Raw genomic sequence first — 18551 nt, forward strand, 5'->3', positions numbered from 1 at the left:
TGAGGATAAAGATATTGATCATCCTTTGTAAAGCTTTTTTAAGAGCTATTGATGAAAAGTGCTATATTATTATTACCTATACTGTGAAATACCTACACAGGTAAACAGTACTTGATTTATGGTAGAACAAGAAATCGGACGAGAAAAACTCATAAACTTCCAAGAAGGCTGATGTTCCTCCTGACAAAAAGGATATAGTAGTTCATCATTGTAGTACAATTGTGCAGTGATCTAGATATTTAATCTATTGACAGGAGCTTTTTGCTGCAGTTTCGTTCTTGTTGACTTTACCTCATGTTTACAAAGTAGGGCCCCGATCCTAGTGTTGTAGGTGTGTGTGTAAGTGTCTGACAATAGCAATGTTGTGTTTCTCTCCCTGCCTTTTATTTGTTTTTAAATATCCTGGATTATAATCTGTCTAGGGCAGGATTGACTCTCTCTTTGTTTACTGCCCAGAGTAATAAGGCACAAATTCTGATTTAGCATTGTAACGGAATGGTGAACCATATTATACTAGTCAGCCACGAGGAGTATTAAAGGATCTTATAGTGAACATATCTGGTGTGTATTTCTGCGAAGTAAGCTCTCTAGTCAATATATATCTGATACAGAAGCCTGACCTTCTAGTAGCAGCCTTGCAACCTACCATGTATAAGTACATGGCAGATGTCAGAAGTAAACTAGTGCCAGAAGAGAACAAACAGAAGGAATAAAGCAACAAAGATTTCAGAGAGCAGGAACAAAGCAACAAAGGTTGCAGGATCTCATCAGTATGGCTCTCTTCAGTGCCTCACAGAGCTTCTGCTTTGAGAGGCCTTCACAATGAACGGTCTGGAAGCAGCATTTTACAGGATTTCAGATTGCTGCAGACCTCCAACAAGAAACTAGAGCTATTCAGTTAGCTTCTTTAATCTGTGCGATGGGGAAGCAGGCAGAACATATCTTTAAATCCTTTGACTTTACTGAAGACCGTCACAAAGATGAGTGTGAGAGGGTTCTGGCTATATCTGATGTATACGTTGTACCTCAAAGAAATGTAGTTTATGGAAGAGCATGTTTCCACCTTAGAATTCAAAAACCAAGGGAAAATGTTGAATATTTCATAAGAGCTCTGAAACTGCAAAACTTGAAAATATCAGAGACAAGTTGTTTTTTGGGTTAACAGATAAAAATCTTTCACAACATCTACAATTGAAGATAGACTTCACTTAGTCCTAGCCACTGCTATGTAGATAATAAAGTAGCCTGAACTAATCAAACAGCAGAACAAAAGGCAGGAACAATTTCAGAACCTGAAATTAGCTTAGAAGCTGTAAACAGACGCTTGAGTGCTAAGAGTCATTATCATAAAACACCTGAGGAAAGGGGAGAGAACTCGCAGGCTAAGGGGAACAAATTCCAGCCTACATGCACAAGGCCTGGAAAAAAACATATCTCAAACTGTATATGGAAACTAATTGTGAGTTGTTTTTTATTTCTCCTTTTTTCCTGGGTGGGCAGGTTTCCCTGTAACATTAGCATGTTTGAAGGCAGGCAGTCAAAGCAAAAGGCTCCAAGTTGAATGTAATATCCCTACTGATCAAAGTAATGATCAACAGATCTTGTTAATTACATGTTTTTTATTATGGAATAGAGAATGGCAAGAAAAGGGTATTAAAGAGTTAACGAGTGAGTTAGTAGGAAAAGTGTGACTATGAGAGAAGGAGGGGAGATGAGATGAGGCGCAGAAGGATGGAGAAGAGCATGGAGAGTGAATTTGTCAGCAGGGACTTTGAGGAAGTTGGGCAGAGACGATTGGAATAAACAGCTAATCAGTAGACGGAAAATAATGTGCAGAGGCCAAGTTGTAAAATACGATCTACTGACATTATTGTGTGTGGTGGGTGAGACACAGAGGCTCCAGTTGAGCCTCTCCCTGTATTGCTGATGCCCTGGCTATTAGCAGCATAAGTGTCTCTTTGTTCCCATGGGCTAAAACCCTTGATCTACTTCTCCCAATCCCAGGTAACTGGATGTGGCTTTTTGGGGACTCTTGCCAATCAAGTCTGGATGAGCCTTGACCACAGTCCTCTGCTACTCTAGGTCTTAAAATTGTGTTTAACATACGGGAAATTCAAGCAATTCCCTGATCATGGAGAAACATAGAAATTGCCAGGCTGGATCACAGCCATGGTCAAGTTAGTCCAGTATATTGTCTCTTGACAGTGGCCAATACCAGCTATTTCAGAGGAAGATATAAGAAACTTTCCAGTAGGAACTTTAACATACATCTCTTCCAGGGTATGAATATTGCTGTCTAATCCATGTTTGGTTGGCTCTTATTTGCTTCACCATTGTTGTCATTATTTTAAGAAATAGTATTAGAATTAAACTGACTCATAAAATTAAATGGTAGATTTAAAATAACCTGTGTTAAATTTGCTCTTGTATCAGTCCAGCCAAGGGGAATTAACTTTATATCCAAAGCTTTTTACATCTGTTACCAGGCTAGTATCTAGTTTGCACCTAAGAATGGCTCGTCCATAATATGTTTCAACAAAAATTTAAATAAAATACAAGTCACTTGTCACGCATCTCGAGTCTTATCCTGCTTTTAACAAAATTAAATCATCCTTTCTCAGAATAGTTGCATTGTGAAATATAGTAGCCCTTTAAATTGTTCTTACCTGTAATATAGAGGAGCAATTCATAACTGCACAATGCCCTTGCTTTCAAAAATTACACTACACTGAAAACAGAAGCAGAGGTCAGCCAATGTCTCTGACCACTGCAATCACAAGAAATTGATTGTGCAGGATATGGCCAATTTCATTTTAATTACACTCACAAAAACTGGGTTAAATGGAACCTTATTAAGGTTGCGAGGTAAAGCACTCAAAAGTAAGGAATGTCAGAATTAAGATTGCCTTATTTTGTTGCCTTGTAAGTATGCATTTTGATAGTCTTTAATTACATTATCACATACTGTTTTTTCTCTACTTGACCCCTGCCTCCTTCAGTGCACAGGGTGGACATGATCTGGAGATAAATCGGGGTTCTTTAGTAAAGAAGGCTGTTAGCTACAGAATCGCTGCCACATTTGTTGCAGAAATTGGAAGGTGTGTACGTATTGTGGAATTGGGGGGGAAGAGAGGGGATGATGGTGGGCCTAAGCCTGACCTTAGCTAAAGGCTCTCCCCCTCATCTGAGGGGAGGGACCAGTGGACAAGGCCACAACTGAATACTGGAGAAAACAAATGAAAAAACAAGGATGGGAGTGAAGGTTGTAGGGAAAAAATCAGGTAACCAGAAGGGGACACAGAGCAGAGATCCCCCCACAGTACTCACTGCTCCAAGGCATCCAGAGAGTCAGTGGATACCACCCACAGGAACTCTGGTCGGAGGTGGAACTGTACAAGTGAACGGAAATAGGTCCCACAGTTGCAGAGCACCCCCCTTGTCCAGCTTCCTTCACCTGGTCGCCAGCAGGAGATTGATAAGGAGGTCCTGCGAGTTTGTGGGGCCACAGATGGGGTGTGCAAAGATCAGGAGGTGTGGGGAGAAATGCAGCCAGAGCCTCAGTAAGAGATTCTGGAGGAGCTGGAAGAGCAGCTGTAACCTGACACACTCCATATGGGTGTGCGCCAAGGTCTCCGTCTTGCCACAGAAAGGACAGGTGTCAAGGGAGTTTGTGAACTGTGCCAGGTACACACCTGTGTTTATGGCTTCATGAAGGAGCCACCAGCTGATATCCCCAGTAGGCCATGGGACCAGCATGGTGTACAGACTGCCTCACTGGCGTTCCTCACCCTCCTTAGGTAGCAACAAGTCCCGCCATTTGGTGTTAGGGTGGGACACGAGGGCAAGGAAGTGAAAGTATGAAGCATGAGCACATGGAGATGTTTCCTAGGCATGGTTCAGAGGTGGATTTGCTGGCTGGTGTTCAGACAACTTAGGTTGCGTGTCTGGGGCGGCCTGGGAGGCTTGTGGGGCAGGGGCCTGATGACAAGTTCCAGAGGGCCTGGGGTGAGAGGCAAGTGGGGAGCAACCTCCTGCAGGACCTGCTCAAGGAAAGCAAGAGTAGCAAGAGGCAAAGCTGCCCTCACCACCTGGAGCACACGACAGGTGACATAGGGTGGACAGCCCCATGCAATGGCTAAGCGCTATCAGATCCCTTTGATCATAGTCCAGGAGGTCTCCAACTTTGGTACCAGCGAGGACCAACTCCAGCGAGGACCAACTCTAGGGTCTTCATCACCTGCACACACAGGAAATGGTGCCAAAAACAGAGACTTCCTACCCTCCCAGCAGCCAGGAGGTGCAGGAGTGAAACAAGAAAACAGAGACTGATATAAAAGACAGAGCCACCAGGAAGGAACTCCAGACAAGCACTCTTCCTTTTCCCAGCAGCTGGGAAGTAAAGAGTTGGCTTCTTACTTGGGCTTTACCCTGGATAATGGTGTCTCCCTCATACTTCACAGTGGACTATGACTAAAGTCCGTGTCTTTCACAGAGGTCGCAGAAGTCACGGTTTCTGTGACTTTCCATGACCTCTGTGACTTCTGCAGCGGCCAGTGTGGCTGCTCAGGTGGCCCCAGGGATAGTCACATCGGCTGCTGTTGGAGTGGCCCTGGGGACAGCCACACTGGCGGCTACTCTGGCGGCCCCGGGGACCACCCAAGCAGCAGCCGATGCAGATGGCCCCAGGGACCACCTGAGCAGTGGTCCCGGGGGTGGCCGGAGCAGCCACTGCTCGGTGGCCCTTGGCAGTGGTCCCGGGGGTGGCCGGAGCAGCCACTGCTCGGTGGCCCTTGGCAGTGGTCCCGGGGGTGGCCGGAGCAGCCACTGCTCGGCAGCCCCTGGCTGTGGTCCCGGGGGAGGCCGGAGCATCAGCAGGGGGGTGGCCAGAGCAGCTACTTCTTGGCAGCCCTTGGCAGCTTGTGCCACTGACCCCAGGACGCCACCCCTTGAGCAGCAGGCCCTCCGGAACACCCCACCCAGCAGTGCCTCCCCTCCCTCTGTTAAGATTTAGTCAGGAATGTTTATGGTATAAGTCATGGACAGGTCACTGGCAATGAATTTTTGTTTATTGCCCGTGCCTTTCCATGACTTTTACTAAAAATACCCATGACTAAATTGTAGCCTTAACTATGACTATCAGGTTTAGTCCTCTGGCTGTTAGGTGCCTGGTAAAAGTTAATGTGAGGGAGTGACAGAAGGTATGTATGAAGGTGTGTGCACACACAAGGGCATAGGACGGGCATAGAAACTGATGGGATAAAGTAGAAAAGAGGTATACAACACAATGTATAAATTATCTTTTGATTTTTCCATCTTGATGCATCACTTTGCATTTGTCCATCTTAAAATCCACGAGGCATTGCCTAGATCTAATTTCTTAGTATTTGAATTTTTTTTTTAAGATAACTACCATTTAAGGTGTGAACAATTTGAGAATCATCAGTAAATGCTGCGACTCTACAGGGACAGCTGTACTTTAGGTAATTAGTAAACAAATGGACAAGCAATAGCCCCAGTTTTAACCCAGGAGGTATTTCACCTAGTCACTTCTCTCCACTGCAGCCTACTCCCATTCACAGTGAATTTATGATTATAGCCATTTAACCAATTTGCTGCCCAATATGGTATGGAGTGATGATAGTTGCTAAGGTCTTGACTGCATTTCCATTGTAAGCCAAAATTTAGCCATTGCCCCTAACATCCACAAAGGTAATTTTGGCCTAAAACTAGTCAGATCTGGGACCAAGCTAGACTTTTTTGACTAAATTTGAAATTACCTGGAAAAAAGATTCCTTAATTTGATAGACTTTTTGAACACCTGTATTTTTAGGCTATCTTTTTTGCTACATTTTAGCAAATAATTGGCAAAGAAGGCGAGAAATAGAATTTATTTTACTGGATTCCCTAGCTGACACCACAACCCAATTTTGTGGGTTAAAGTCAATTTTCAAAAGTTACCAACTTTTTATTTTGAGAATGTTGCTGGGGTTTGCAAGTAAATAACTGCTGAAGAGACCACTTTTCTTTTAAAATAAAAAAGTAAATCTTTAGCAGAGGTAGATCTAAACAAAAAGTTTTACCTAATGAAGTTAATTGTGGAGATGGTTCCTTTCTTTCTATAGATCTGTAGAAGCCCATAAAAAGGGAGGAAATGCCCATCCTGATTTTCTCCCAGGCCCCTGTTTTAACCGATGTTCACTCCCTGTGAACCTCCTGACACCGATGGGCAGGGAGTTTTGTTCTGCAGACCTTAGAATCTAGATCCATGAGGGTGGAGGGTTGGAGAAAGCAGCAAGTATGGAAGAGGAGAGATTAGGGGGCATGTTCCTCCTTCCTGAGGATTTGCTGAGGTTTGCAAGAGATGAGACCTCTGAGAGAGCCAGAGATACCCTAAAACTTTCTGAGCCTTAGCTGACTTTTAGTCCCCTATTTTGGGATAGGCTAAGGAGCCTATGTAAGCTCATTGGAGCCTTCTAAGATTTTGAGTGGGGCTTGATATGTCTTCACAGCATTGCAGGGGTGGACTTGGGTAAACCTCAATGGACCTTATATGGATGAGGTTTGCAGTTTTTCACAGGTGCTGAATATGCTGCTCAGGTTCAAGGGGAAGGAGTGTGTCTGGGAGAGTAAAGGAGGGAATCTTCATTTCCTCTTCTAGGTGGAGCAGCCAGAGGAAGTGGGGAAGGAGGTGATTGCTCCCCATGCATGAGGGCTAGGGAGCAGTAAAAGGAGTAAATAGGTTCTTCTTTGTTTTACTGATTCCCCAAGCCTGTTATCAACATTTCCTCCCCTTTTTGTAGACTGTAAGAGACCCAACAGGTTTCTGGACATTACAAAGCCTGCTGAAAAGGAGCTATATTCCTGTGCCCTTCCTAACATCTGAAGAACAGTAGCCATGATTCTAAAGACTACTGAGATTCTGATGGGTATGACGTTAGGAAGTCTGAACTATCAAGGCTCTCTTCTGTGGGATGGTGGCTGGGAAAAATATTTAGCTGGAGACTTTTGACCTGTAGAACAAAGGTACATTGCCCCTCCCCGTCCTGTGGACCTCCTCCTGTTAGCAGGAACAGGGCTCCTCACTTGCACAGCCTATGATCATTTTAAAAAAATGGAGAAAATTCAGATACAAAACTTCATGAAGTTAAGGCTGTAGACAGGTATTTGTGGTTCCAATGAAAGTTGCCTTTCAAGATTATTAAAATTAAACATTAGTCTCATTCAGCCTCATATTTTCTAATTAAGGTTAAACTTAATTGTGGGTTGTCTTTTTTTCAGGTAATGAAAAACATACTGTTCAGATTTCTTCTCATCAGGAAGACAGTGAACCAACACTTCAAGACATGGCTCTGCTTATTGAACAAGTCACTGGGGTTCCAGTTCTTTTTCAGAAACTGATATGCAAAGGTAGCTAATATTTAAAAATGTTTTTCTCAGGTATCCTAGATTCAACATTAAATACCAATTTTAATTCAGATGGGGATTAAGTTACCTATCTCTTCACTGTTCATTATATTAATCATATAACTTTTAATTCTCTTGTCAGTCCTAGAAATGGCCATGAATAATATACTGTTTTGACATATTAGGTGGATGGATGAGATGGGATGGAAGCATAATTAATTATAAGACTTCTGGATTTTATTTGAGTAGGCTTTTACCAGGAAATCAGTGTTAAAGTCAGTTTCATACTTACTAGTATAAAATGAGAATTGTTCCTGCTGCTTTCAGTCTCTTTGCCAAGTCCATCAGCTGTGAGCCAGTTTCACATCTACGAAGCAGTGTGACTCATGGGAAGGGGTGGGTACATGGATCATCCAAAATACTGAAAAATAACCACTGGCAAAAAACGAAAGGCTTAATGAATATTTATTTTGTAAATTTGATAGTATAAATGGAAATCCCTGGAAAGCAAAATAAATATTTTCTCTCCTTACTTCATTTGCTATGGTACTTTTCATCTAATTCAGCTTGAAGTGTACACAATTTGACTCAGTTCCTTTAAAAAGCATACTAAAATGTTGGAATTTTTTTATTCAAAATGAGTAGCTTATTTCAAAAGCAATTACTGAACAGTGTTAAATAGTCATTTATGAAACGACAAAGCATTTTGGACTTCATACCCTAAAGCCAAGTTAAAAGCACTACTTCTCGTTTTTAAGATGGCTTGTAATTCATAAAAGAATAATTGTTTCCTTTTTCCCTAGGAAAGTCCCTGAAGGAAATGGAACAGCCATTATCAGCACTTGGAGTTAAAAATGGTTGTAAAGTTATGCTGATTGGGAAAAGGGTATATGTCACCTTGTGAAGTCTCTTCCTTATATCTGTCGATATTCCTGTTCAAGAGCTTAATTGCTGCTTATGGTGAATCTGCTCAAAATGAGTATCAGTGTAATGAAAGACAAGTGTACTGTGTACTTACGTATTTCAGTGTGCACTCTGTGTGTGCATCTGGCGGTACACACGCTTCTTCATTCTCGTGTCCTACAACTAATAACTCTATGCACCCTGTGCATTTCTTTGAAGCTGCATCATATGTAGGGCCCTACCAAATGCAGTGTCCATTTTGGTCAATTTCGTGATCATAAGATTTTTAAAATAGTACATTTCATGATTTTAGCTATTTCAATCTGAAATCTCACTGTGCTATAATTGTAGGGGTCCTGACCCAAAAAGGAGATGGGGCGGGGGTTGCAAGGTTTCTGAAGGGGGGTTGCAGTACCACTACCCTTACTTCTGTTTTGCTGCTAGTGGTGGCACTGCCTTCAGAGCATGGTCTGGTATTGCCACCCTTACTTCTGCTCTCCTGCCTGCAGAGCTGGGCCCTTAGTCAACAGCTGCCATTCTCTAGCCTCCCAGCTCTGAAAGCAGCAGCGCAGAAGTAAGGGTGGTATGGTATTGCCACCCTTACTTCTGCGCTGCCTTCAGAGTTGTGCGCCCGGCCGACAGCCACCACTCTCTGGCTGCCCAGCTCTGAAGGCAGTGCAGAAGTAAAGGTGGCAATGCCTTGGCCCCCTAAAATAACCTTGCAATCCCCCGCAACTCCCTTTTGGGTCAGGACCCCCAATTTGAGAAACGCTGGTCTCCTCTGTGCAATCTGTATAGTATAGGGTGAAAGCACCCAAAAGGCCAGATTTCACGGGGGGAGACCAGATTTCACAGTCTGTGATGCGTTTTTCATGGCCGTGAATTTGGTAGGGCCCTAATCATATGGTGAGCCCCTGCCTAATTTGTCATTCTACCAACATTCCTCTTCTGGATTTCTGCTCTTTTCTGCCCTTATTGTTCAGAGCCGTTGTGCAGAAAACTAGCTGTTGGTATTGACTCTGCTGTCACACATTTAGAATGAATAGGGATATGATTATGTCACAGTGGTCACCACTGTCATAGAACCCATTAATTTTTCCATTTATATGATCCCTGATGCTGCATTTTAACAACCTGTTAGTTTGCATTGATTAGCAGTTGCTCATTAATCATTTGTTAATTTGCTTTAACCTAGCCATGTTTCAAAGAGGACTAGAACAAAGCAAACTAATGAACTGGTAATGCATGGCTGCACCATTCACATGGATGCACCATGTCTGTGCTATGAATTATGCATAATTTTACCATGACAAAATCATATCCCTAACAATGAAGTGGCACCTGGCTTTGTTGATGTCACCAGCAGCGGGCAGGAAAATTGTTGATAGTAAGGAAGTTAAGCTTTATCATGAGGCATTAATATTAGTAAAAACTATAAATTCTTTGATCCTTGGTTGGTCTTTCCCTTCAAATTAGTCTCTTACTGTATTTATGTGCAATATATCCATTGCAATAGTGAGTATATTCATAATTGAGCATTATAAACTGAGTTTATTTGCTTGACTACTCAAAGTTGGCAAGTTGATGATGCTGGACATATGACAATAAGAGATGTTGAAAGCGTTAGTTTTTACGTTAAATGTTATCCCATTATCATTTAACTCAGATAGGTTTGTGATCTGATTGATTTCAAGGTAAATATTTTATTTTGTCATTTTTTTAAAACTATGCAGAATAGTCCAGAGGAAGAGGTGGAATTAAAAAAATTAAAAGATTTGGAGAAGTCAGTGGACCAAATTGCTAACAAATTGGAGGAAGTTAATAAAGAGTTCACAGGCATCCAAAAGGTAAATTATTTTCTTGTCCTTGCGTCTCATATATTTGTATAGTATGCTCTCCCTACTTCAGAAACAACTACCATGTAATGTATTTTGTCTTTCCAGTGATGTTTTGGTTTTTCACCTCTTAGCTTCACAGGTGACCTATAGAAGTTTTCTAAATGCTATACTTATTTCTGTGTTTCCAAAAGAGGGGAAAATATGTAGCTATTGTTGGAAAAAGTAATTAGTACCGTATATTAAACAAATTATGTCCTTTAGATCCAGAGATATATGAGCAATAATAATACTTAGCTCTTCTGTAATGTTTTCCATTCAAAGCAATTTTTCTGATTCCTTTGCCACTGAGTGACATCACAAGTACCAAAAAGAGAGGGAATAAAAATATAGGTGCAGAAATGATTGATTCTTTCTGACATCTGTTTAAGTTGCTTGTGATGTCACTGGCATAGAAACCAGAAAGTCTGCTGTTCAGATTTTTCAGGATTTTAAGAAAAGTGGTTATTAAGTGGTCTTAATTTTGTTGAAATTAATTAATTGCAATTTTTTTAAGTAGTGGCATCAGGTTATTTTTATTGTACAAGTCCTACAAACCCTGACTGAGTTTGGGGGTCTATTGTGCTAGGACAGGGGTTGGCAACCTATGGCACGGTGAAGAAGCTTGGTCCTGACGGTTGCTGCTGCAGAGCAAGCAAGCTCCCCCCTCCCCCGCCTCTTCCCCCAGTGTGCTGGGTTCCTGCCCCTCCTCCTCTCCCTCCCTGCCGCCGATCACCTGATGGCCCTTGCGCAGGAAGGGGAGAAGCAGAGCCCCAGCACGCTTGCTGCTCCAGGGAGGAGGCGGAGAAGAGGTGGGGGTGGGGCCGTGGGGAAGGGGGGTGGAATCAGGGCATATTCCCTCCTGCCCCCTGCCATGAGCCGCTCGGGGCAAGGAGCTGAGAGCACCCCCAGCCCTCTGCCCTGACCTTTGCACCTCCCCCCACACACCCAGCCCTCTGTCCTGACCTCTGCACCTCCCCATGACCCCAACCCTGACTCCAGCACCCCCACACCCCTTTCCCTGACTCCTGCACCCCCTCACATGCCCCCAGCCCTCTGCCCTGACTCCTGTACCCCCACACATACCCAGTCCCCCCACACCCCATGTCCTGACTCTCTTGCAACCCCACATTTCCACCCCCACCCTGAGCACCAAATGGGAGCCCCTGCACCCCCCCCCCCACACACACACATTCCCACCTGCACCCCTCGCACTAAATGGGAGCTGCCCAGGTAAGTGCTCCACCCCCAAACCTCCTGCCCCAACCCTGAGCCCCCTCCCTCATTCTAGCTCCAGCCAGACCCTACACCTCAACCCCCAGCCTGCTCCTTCATCCTCAGCCCTGTGCTCAGTGCACTCCCACCCTCAGCTCAGTGCAGAGAGAGAGGAAGAGAATGGACTAGAACCAGGGAGAAGGTAGGTACCCACTCTATATGGGCAGGGCCGGGATCCCAGACAGGCAGCTGGCTGAGCGGGGCTGGCAGCCGGGACCCTGGCTGGCAGGAGCCAGCGGACGGAACCCCAGACTGGCAGTGGGCTGAGCTGTGGACTTGCAGTGGGCTGAGGGACAGGACTTGTCCTTCTCTTGCATGGCAGCGTAGGGGGTGGGGGAGATCAGGCCCGCTTCTGAGTGCCTCCCACTGCTGGGTTGGGACCTCCATAGTTACAACACTGTGAAATTTCAGATGTAAACAGCCATTAAATTTGATAGGGCCCTATTCATGTACTCTGGGCAAAAGTTGGCAAAATAATGAGAACAAAGTGGTGTGTGGATTTAGTTGCATGATTTCTGTCAACAATTCTGGAAATCATGTGGCTTCCTGCACTGCACGGGGACAAACTTAATATCCAAACTAATATTTGGCCAGACCACTGCTTCATGAAAGCTATGGTAGCTATGCTGTTGTTAAAGTTTAGGGTCATTATATTGATTCACTTGTTTTGATGTGGGATGCTTATTTGGGAGGACATATATAGAACAACATTAATATTTTAAAGGGGTATAAGGGAGAATGAAAGGTAGCCTGCATTTTGGGCCTTCTACTTTCCCTTTTATTTTAAAAAGGGTCACTCTTCTTAAATTGAAAGCTTTTATTCCTCTAATGATAAAATCATTCAAACATCTAAATGAAAATTTTTGCACCAGAATTTATTTAATTCATATTTAAATAGCAGCATGTATGTTCTTTGGAATATAAAGTAATTGTTTTTCTTTTCATACAGGGCTTTCTAGCAAAAGATCTTCAAGCTGAAGCTCTTAACCACCTGGACAAGAGGATAAAAGGAACTGCTGAGCAGTTCATGAAGATCCTGGAACAGATAGATGCCATTGTGAGTAAATAGTAATACAAAGGGGTTGTATATTCCTTAAAACAATCTTTTGGTTTGTTGCCTTTTTTTAAGAACAGTTTGTTCTCTATATATTTTTAAATACTAACAACAAATTAAATTTGGTTTATTTTGAAAAACAAGTTAATTGGTTTGCTCCCTTTTTCTTCAATATCCAGTTCTTTTTCCTGTATGTCTTCAGTGACCTCTTCATTTTGGTGTCCATGGCAACTCCGATTTCTAAATGGTGACATTAATGCCTATGTATGCATCCCCATAATACAGAAGAGCACCATATTGGGCTGCAGCCTGTTATGTCCACATGAAATGGGTATCCTTTACTCAAGTTTTACCCTTTTTCATTTGTCCTGCTAAAGCCTATTAAATTAAAATATGTTACAGTAACATTAAGGGTCCAACAAAAACTAGGAAGATGCTCTCCTCCTAATGCTTGTTTGGTGGTAGGGAAGGCACAAACAATGGTGAGCCTTCTGGTTAGTCAAACATGGATTTATAATTTTTGTATTTAAGACATTTGCAAACTAGGACTGGACTGATTTCTTTGGACTATATCAAGGTACTTGTATAGCTCATCGTTGCAGAATCTGAGTGTCACACAGCCATTTATGGATTTTATCCTTAGAGCACCCCTGTAAGGTAGGAAGTACCGTAGTATACCTTCACCCTTACAGATGGGGAAGTGAAATACAGGGTAGACTAAGTGACTTGTTCAGGGCTACACTCTGGCTGAGCTGGGAATTAGACACAGGTCTCTTAATTCACAGTCCAGTGCCTTATCCACTGGATCATGCTATCTGGAAGAGTTCCCTTCCCTCATATAACTGTATTGCATACCATATCTATTGTCACCTATAGTGTGTTTTGCGATGAATTTGCACAGGGTGGGCCCTTACACTCACACAGAGCCCCATCCATTTAACAAGGGCTCCACGTGAGTCTAGGGTTCTCTGCCTGTGTTGATCCAATAGCAGGATCAGTGCCTTAGTCTCTTTGTAATAATGGGTTGCTGGTGTAAAGCCTGGGAAAGAGAATCCACTTTAAAGAGGTGCTTTAATTTGGCCCCCACCCTAATTCTGCCAGCATATGTCTGTTGTGAGGACTGAATAGGATTTTTAAGAAGCTGATTTTTAGGTGACCTTATTTATTGCTTTTGTACTGCCACAACTTTAACAGAGATGTAAATTTTGAGGTTTTGTTACCAACGGCATAGTTTAATTTCTAGTACACCACAAAATGATTATTAACAGTATTAAGTACACTGATTTCTTTCTATAACAGCTAAAACATTTAAAACTCAAAAACCAAATCTCCATTTTTTACAGATTCTTTTATCCCTTTTATGTGTAGAATCTTCCACAGGGGAAGAACCTTGGAACAGGGAATCAGTTTTAGGTGGCAGATTTCAAATCCTATAAATCCCCAGATCTCAGTATCTAGTGGTGATGATGACAATGACTATAATTAAGTTAGTCAATGAGTTGATGTTGCTGCTGTCATGCTTTTGTGCCACGTTCATAGCTCACTGCCATGCTAAGTAAGTTGCCAAGTGCACATCCAGATAAATTGGCAACATTGTCCCATCAAAGCATATTTCTGATGGTCTATATATAGACAATGACTTCTGTTTTAAGTAGATTTTGGGCTATTGCTGAACTAATTCTGTCCCCTAATCAACCGTTTTTAGTTCAAATTCAATTTACACCATTTCTTTGTCTCGGTGTGCTTTCTTTCAAAAATAGTTGATATGTTAATAGCCTTCCTGCCACCTTTCGTCACTTCAGTCTAAGCACAGCTCTTCAAGCCTACCCTGCAATGGCCAGACCGAGGAGGGAAAAGGTAGTTACTCTCCAAGACCAGTCAAACTGTAGCTTCTTCTGAGATTGCCCATCAAGGATGTCATTTGTACTGCTGATGCTTGTGCTTTAGAAAAAAGGCTGAAATCACAAGTTTAATTCATGTAGGACATGGAACAGCTGTCAGACTGTGTCAGTTTTTGTTCAGGGCTAGCCTGGATTGGATTTTAATTTGATTTAGAGATGAATGAATGGCTGTATATCTTGAGCCATCTAATCCCCAACTTTCATATTTTAATATAAAAGAATTAGAGTTACACAGTAAATGCCAAAGCCAAACAAAAAAGCTACCTTCAGTTTTTTTTAGCCTGCTACCTGGCTGAGAATTTACATCCTGGATTGGCCAAACTAGAAACAAAGGTTTCTAGTATGGGTCCCTAATTTCAGTGAGAGGTCAATAACCAAAATCAAATGTGACCACATGGAATGCACTCATTCTGTCCTTTGAACTTCTAGATAGTAGTCAGCAAAATATCTTCTTCTGCTCTTTGCAAAAACTACTTTTAGCTACTACCTTGGAAATTCACTCTCACTTCATGGCCAAAGTAGAAAACTTCCCCTCTCTCTGATATACAATATTATGTACAGCATGTCAGACAGGGGACTTTCAGCTTCAGTTAGGGCTATAAGATTTTAGCGGTTTTACAAAGTTGGTGATTTATAGGAAGTATTGAAGTTTCTGTTTTGAAGACTTCTGCCTACTGTGGAGGTGAAGCAGTCAAAGTTAAAATGATAGTTGTAAAGAAAAAAGTGATCAATTACAATTTACATCCTTGTTGTTGTTGCTCATTATTTGTATTCTGGTAGTGTCTAGGAGTCCCAGCCATGAACTAGGACCCCATTTTTTTTAAAACACAGTATAAACTAAACAAAAAGATAGCCCCTGCCGCAAAGAGCTGTTAGCCTAATTTCACCTGTCATGAGTTTTAAGTGATATATGCAAGTCTATATTTTACCCATCTTTGCTATGAAATTTTAATTGCAAATTCATAATTGGTTTCTGATGTCCTTGACCTGTTTAAAAAGCAAAATAAACAGAAATGTCTCCATGGATGCATGGAAGACATTTTTCTCCAGGGTGGACATACCAGCTATAGTGAGGACACAGTTCTTATCTTAAGAAGACAGAAAATATTAAAACAAATTTACACTCTTAAAAGAAATGGATTTGATCAAGAAAATACCAACTTCGGGGAAAGAGTGTGATTTATATGTAGCAAGCTCCGTATTTATCTGCTTTAAGGTAGCAAAAATGAGTCTCTTCTCTCCCCCCCCCCCCCCCTCATTTTTAACCCATGCTGCAGTTTTCACTTGATTCAAATTCTAGATATGTTGATATTAAATACTGATTACTTTGGCAAACACACCGAGGGTTAAAAAAATATATTTAATATTACAGTTAGGAAACATTTGTTAGATGTATTACAGTTTACTGGGAGCACAGACATTTCATGTCAAGATGAAACTTTGTTTTGTCCCTCAGTGCTTAGAATGATGCAAGTTTATTTCTGAAGCTTTGTAAATTTCTTGTTTTTCTTAATTGCAAATATTTACTTTGTAAGCATTCCTTGGTGTATTAATGTGAATAATAAACATAAAACCAAGAATTTGGGGGAGAGTTTAAAAAAGTACAAATAGCAGGTAGGCACCCTTGTGCCTTCAGAAATCTCCCTCTTTATATGGTAGTTCATTATTATTATTTTATTTGTTTAGTATTTAAGAAGCTGCTCAAATATCTGCATAATTATTAGAATTGGGATTTAATGATGTGGTGTGCTTATGCAACTTACTCACCAAACTTAATGGCACAATAAGATTATGGAGGGATTGTTAAAAGAAGAAGCCAACACTTCAGTACTATAAACTTCAAAGGTATTATTATATTTAAGTAGCAGAAATTCTTTAGTATAGATCATCTATGCTTACACTCATTTACAAGCTTTACAAGTTCTTTTTAAGCATTTGTGGAACAGAAATGCTAATTTAGAGAATGGAATTGTAAGAAAAACATAAAAATAAAATTTCCACATGATTCCAAGACCTATCACTCCCAAGACAGATAGTAGTCATGAATATAAATTTGACCAGCAGTTAGTACATATCTATTAACTGGGTACACCTGCATGAACTGATATAAACCCTGCTCTCTGAATCCAACCCAACACTAAGAGGTGTATTCTCCTCTTGCATTGAACTCTGGACCTGATCCATTGTCTATTGAAGTCTGTGAAAAGATTGTTGAGATTATTATTGGGATCAGGACCTCTGAGGAACAAAAGTTAATACATTGCTCTTTGAAATTAATGCAGTTTAGGAGAAGAGAGGAGAAGGAGACAAAGAAACAACAGAACACACAGAACAGAAGCTCACTGTACAGTATTGGAATACATTATGCAGTAGAAAGCATTCTTTAGCCCAAGCACTGCTCTGCAAGAAATGCCACCACCAAAGCTCAAAGTTCACTTGGTGAGAGAGTCTTGCATAAGCACTGCCTAGGGTTAGGTTAACTTTACTATTAAGCTTGATTTTAATTAAATATTGAAATGTTATTGTGACTTAAGGTTTAATACCAGCTTCATCTGTTAAACCCTGAATAGTTGGACAACGTATTCCTGGAGAGGAGACGTAAACTGACTAAGGTAAAACAGAGAGACTCTGGGATTTAATTTCAATTTAAAATTCTTACTCTTCATTAATCTACCTGCAAACCATTCTTTAAACAAGTTGGCAAGTTACAACACAAAGAACTCTAATTTCGCTCCTGCATGGTGCCCTGTTGAGATGTCAGTGGGTCTTTGTACAAGCACAAGGATTTGTCTGTGTGGATGCAGTTACAGAACTGGGGCCTAAGACTTTAAATGTGTAATCTCTGAGTGGCTCCTTTAACTGAGTTAAAGTTCTCCTCCAGTTACCAAAATTCATAGTTTTATAAATGGACATTTTGCTAATTCCTGTTTTAATTTATCAATGACAAACCAAACTGGGATCAGATACCTTTAAACAAACTTCCCTTCACCATCAATAAACTGTCAAGTCTATTCTAATTACTGTAGATAATTACTTCTGAAAATAATTTTTCAGAGTGTAGAAAACACTTCCCTGGGCAAAAGGCAGATCTCCTCCCTCTTGTAGAAAGTGTGATCTGTATTGGAAGCTCTCTGCCAGTCTGCAGACACAAGAAGACCTTGTAAAGGAACTAACGTTGTCTTATTTCCTATTTTTCTTTGTAAATTTGTATAATTATTAAAATCTTTAAATTATTTTGCTTGTCTAAATCATGGCATCCCCAGGGCACAGTAAGAACCTCTGTGACAAATAATGGAATCTCATTCTGAATTTGAGAAACAATTAATAATTAGGTTTACCTGATCTCTGTTTCTCCAGATTATAATTTTTAGTAATTTGGGGATAAAATTGGTTTGGTACTGAACACCCTGACTCATGCCTCTTTCATACCCTCACTAGATATGGTATTTTTATTACTAAAATGGTATTTCATTATAGAAAATCAGATGGAAGAATGTGTGCACTTTCTTTCAGTAGAGTTGGAAAATTTCCTACCACAAAATAAATCCACTAGAAAACTTTGCTCTGAATTTTTTATAATAAAAAGATAACTTCAACTTCTGTAAGTGGCAGTTATATAATTTACTCCAAAGCCTTTAGTTTTGATTTAACATTTATTTTGTTGGTATTTATTTTGGGGTTTAGCATTGATGTTTGAACATGTTGGAGTTTTAAAAATTATTTTTTCATTGTTTCATAATGTCCTCAACACATTCAATTTGTGAAAGAAAAACAAAGTAGACTTCCCTTAGTCAGCCTGCGTCATTGGAATAGAAAGATGCACGTTAAGGGAGTTGCAATGAATAAGGGCTCATTGCAATACATTGTACTGGGCAATATGTCATTAATTGCTTTAAAGGAAAATCTTGGTGAATAAAACTTACATATTAGCTATTACAAGAGATTGGTGTGACACCTAAAATGATAAGCATTTGAAAAGTCAGATGTTGGAAGGTGGACATGGAGTGGGTTGATAAAACTATTATGAGAATGTGTTTGACCTCCAAGAATTGCTTCTTGGATGGAGTTACGTAGTTTATATTGTCAGATATTTACAAATTGTGCTAGTGGTTGTTGCCCAGGGCTGTATGATTATGTGGA

The 18551-nt window shown here is 41.1% G+C and overlaps 1 protein-coding gene across 7 annotated transcripts in view; it reads left to right on the forward strand.

Moving 5' to 3' along the window:
* BAG1 (BAG cochaperone 1) overlaps positions 1–18551 on the forward strand; it is a 34739-nt gene that overhangs the window by 954 nt on the left and 15234 nt on the right. Inside the window, exons 2-7 of one of the 7 annotated variants that reach the window (XR_013345252.1) lie at positions 7279–7407; positions 8208–8290; positions 10041–10154; positions 12406–12513; positions 12690–12841; positions 16946–17023. Coding sequence is in view for 2 of the 7 variants with exons in the window: in XM_077810906.1 (XP_077667032.1) it covers positions 7279–7407; positions 8208–8290; positions 10041–10154; positions 12406–12513; positions 16982–17023 (476 nt within the window). In the remaining 5 variants the exon portion in view is untranslated. Of the gene's footprint in view, positions 1–7278; positions 7408–8207; positions 8291–10040; positions 10155–12405; positions 12514–12689; positions 12842–15410; positions 15604–15711; positions 15992–16945; positions 17024–18551 lie in introns of those variants that run through there. The other 6 variants (XR_013345251.1, XR_013345255.1, XR_013345254.1 and 3 more) reach the window with 6 other exon arrangements.

Source organism: Eretmochelys imbricata, chromosome 2 (genome assembly GCF_965152235.1).
Source record: "Eretmochelys imbricata isolate rEreImb1 chromosome 2, rEreImb1.hap1, whole genome shotgun sequence".
NCBI classification, from domain to species: domain Eukaryota; kingdom Metazoa; phylum Chordata; order Testudines; family Cheloniidae; genus Eretmochelys; species Eretmochelys imbricata.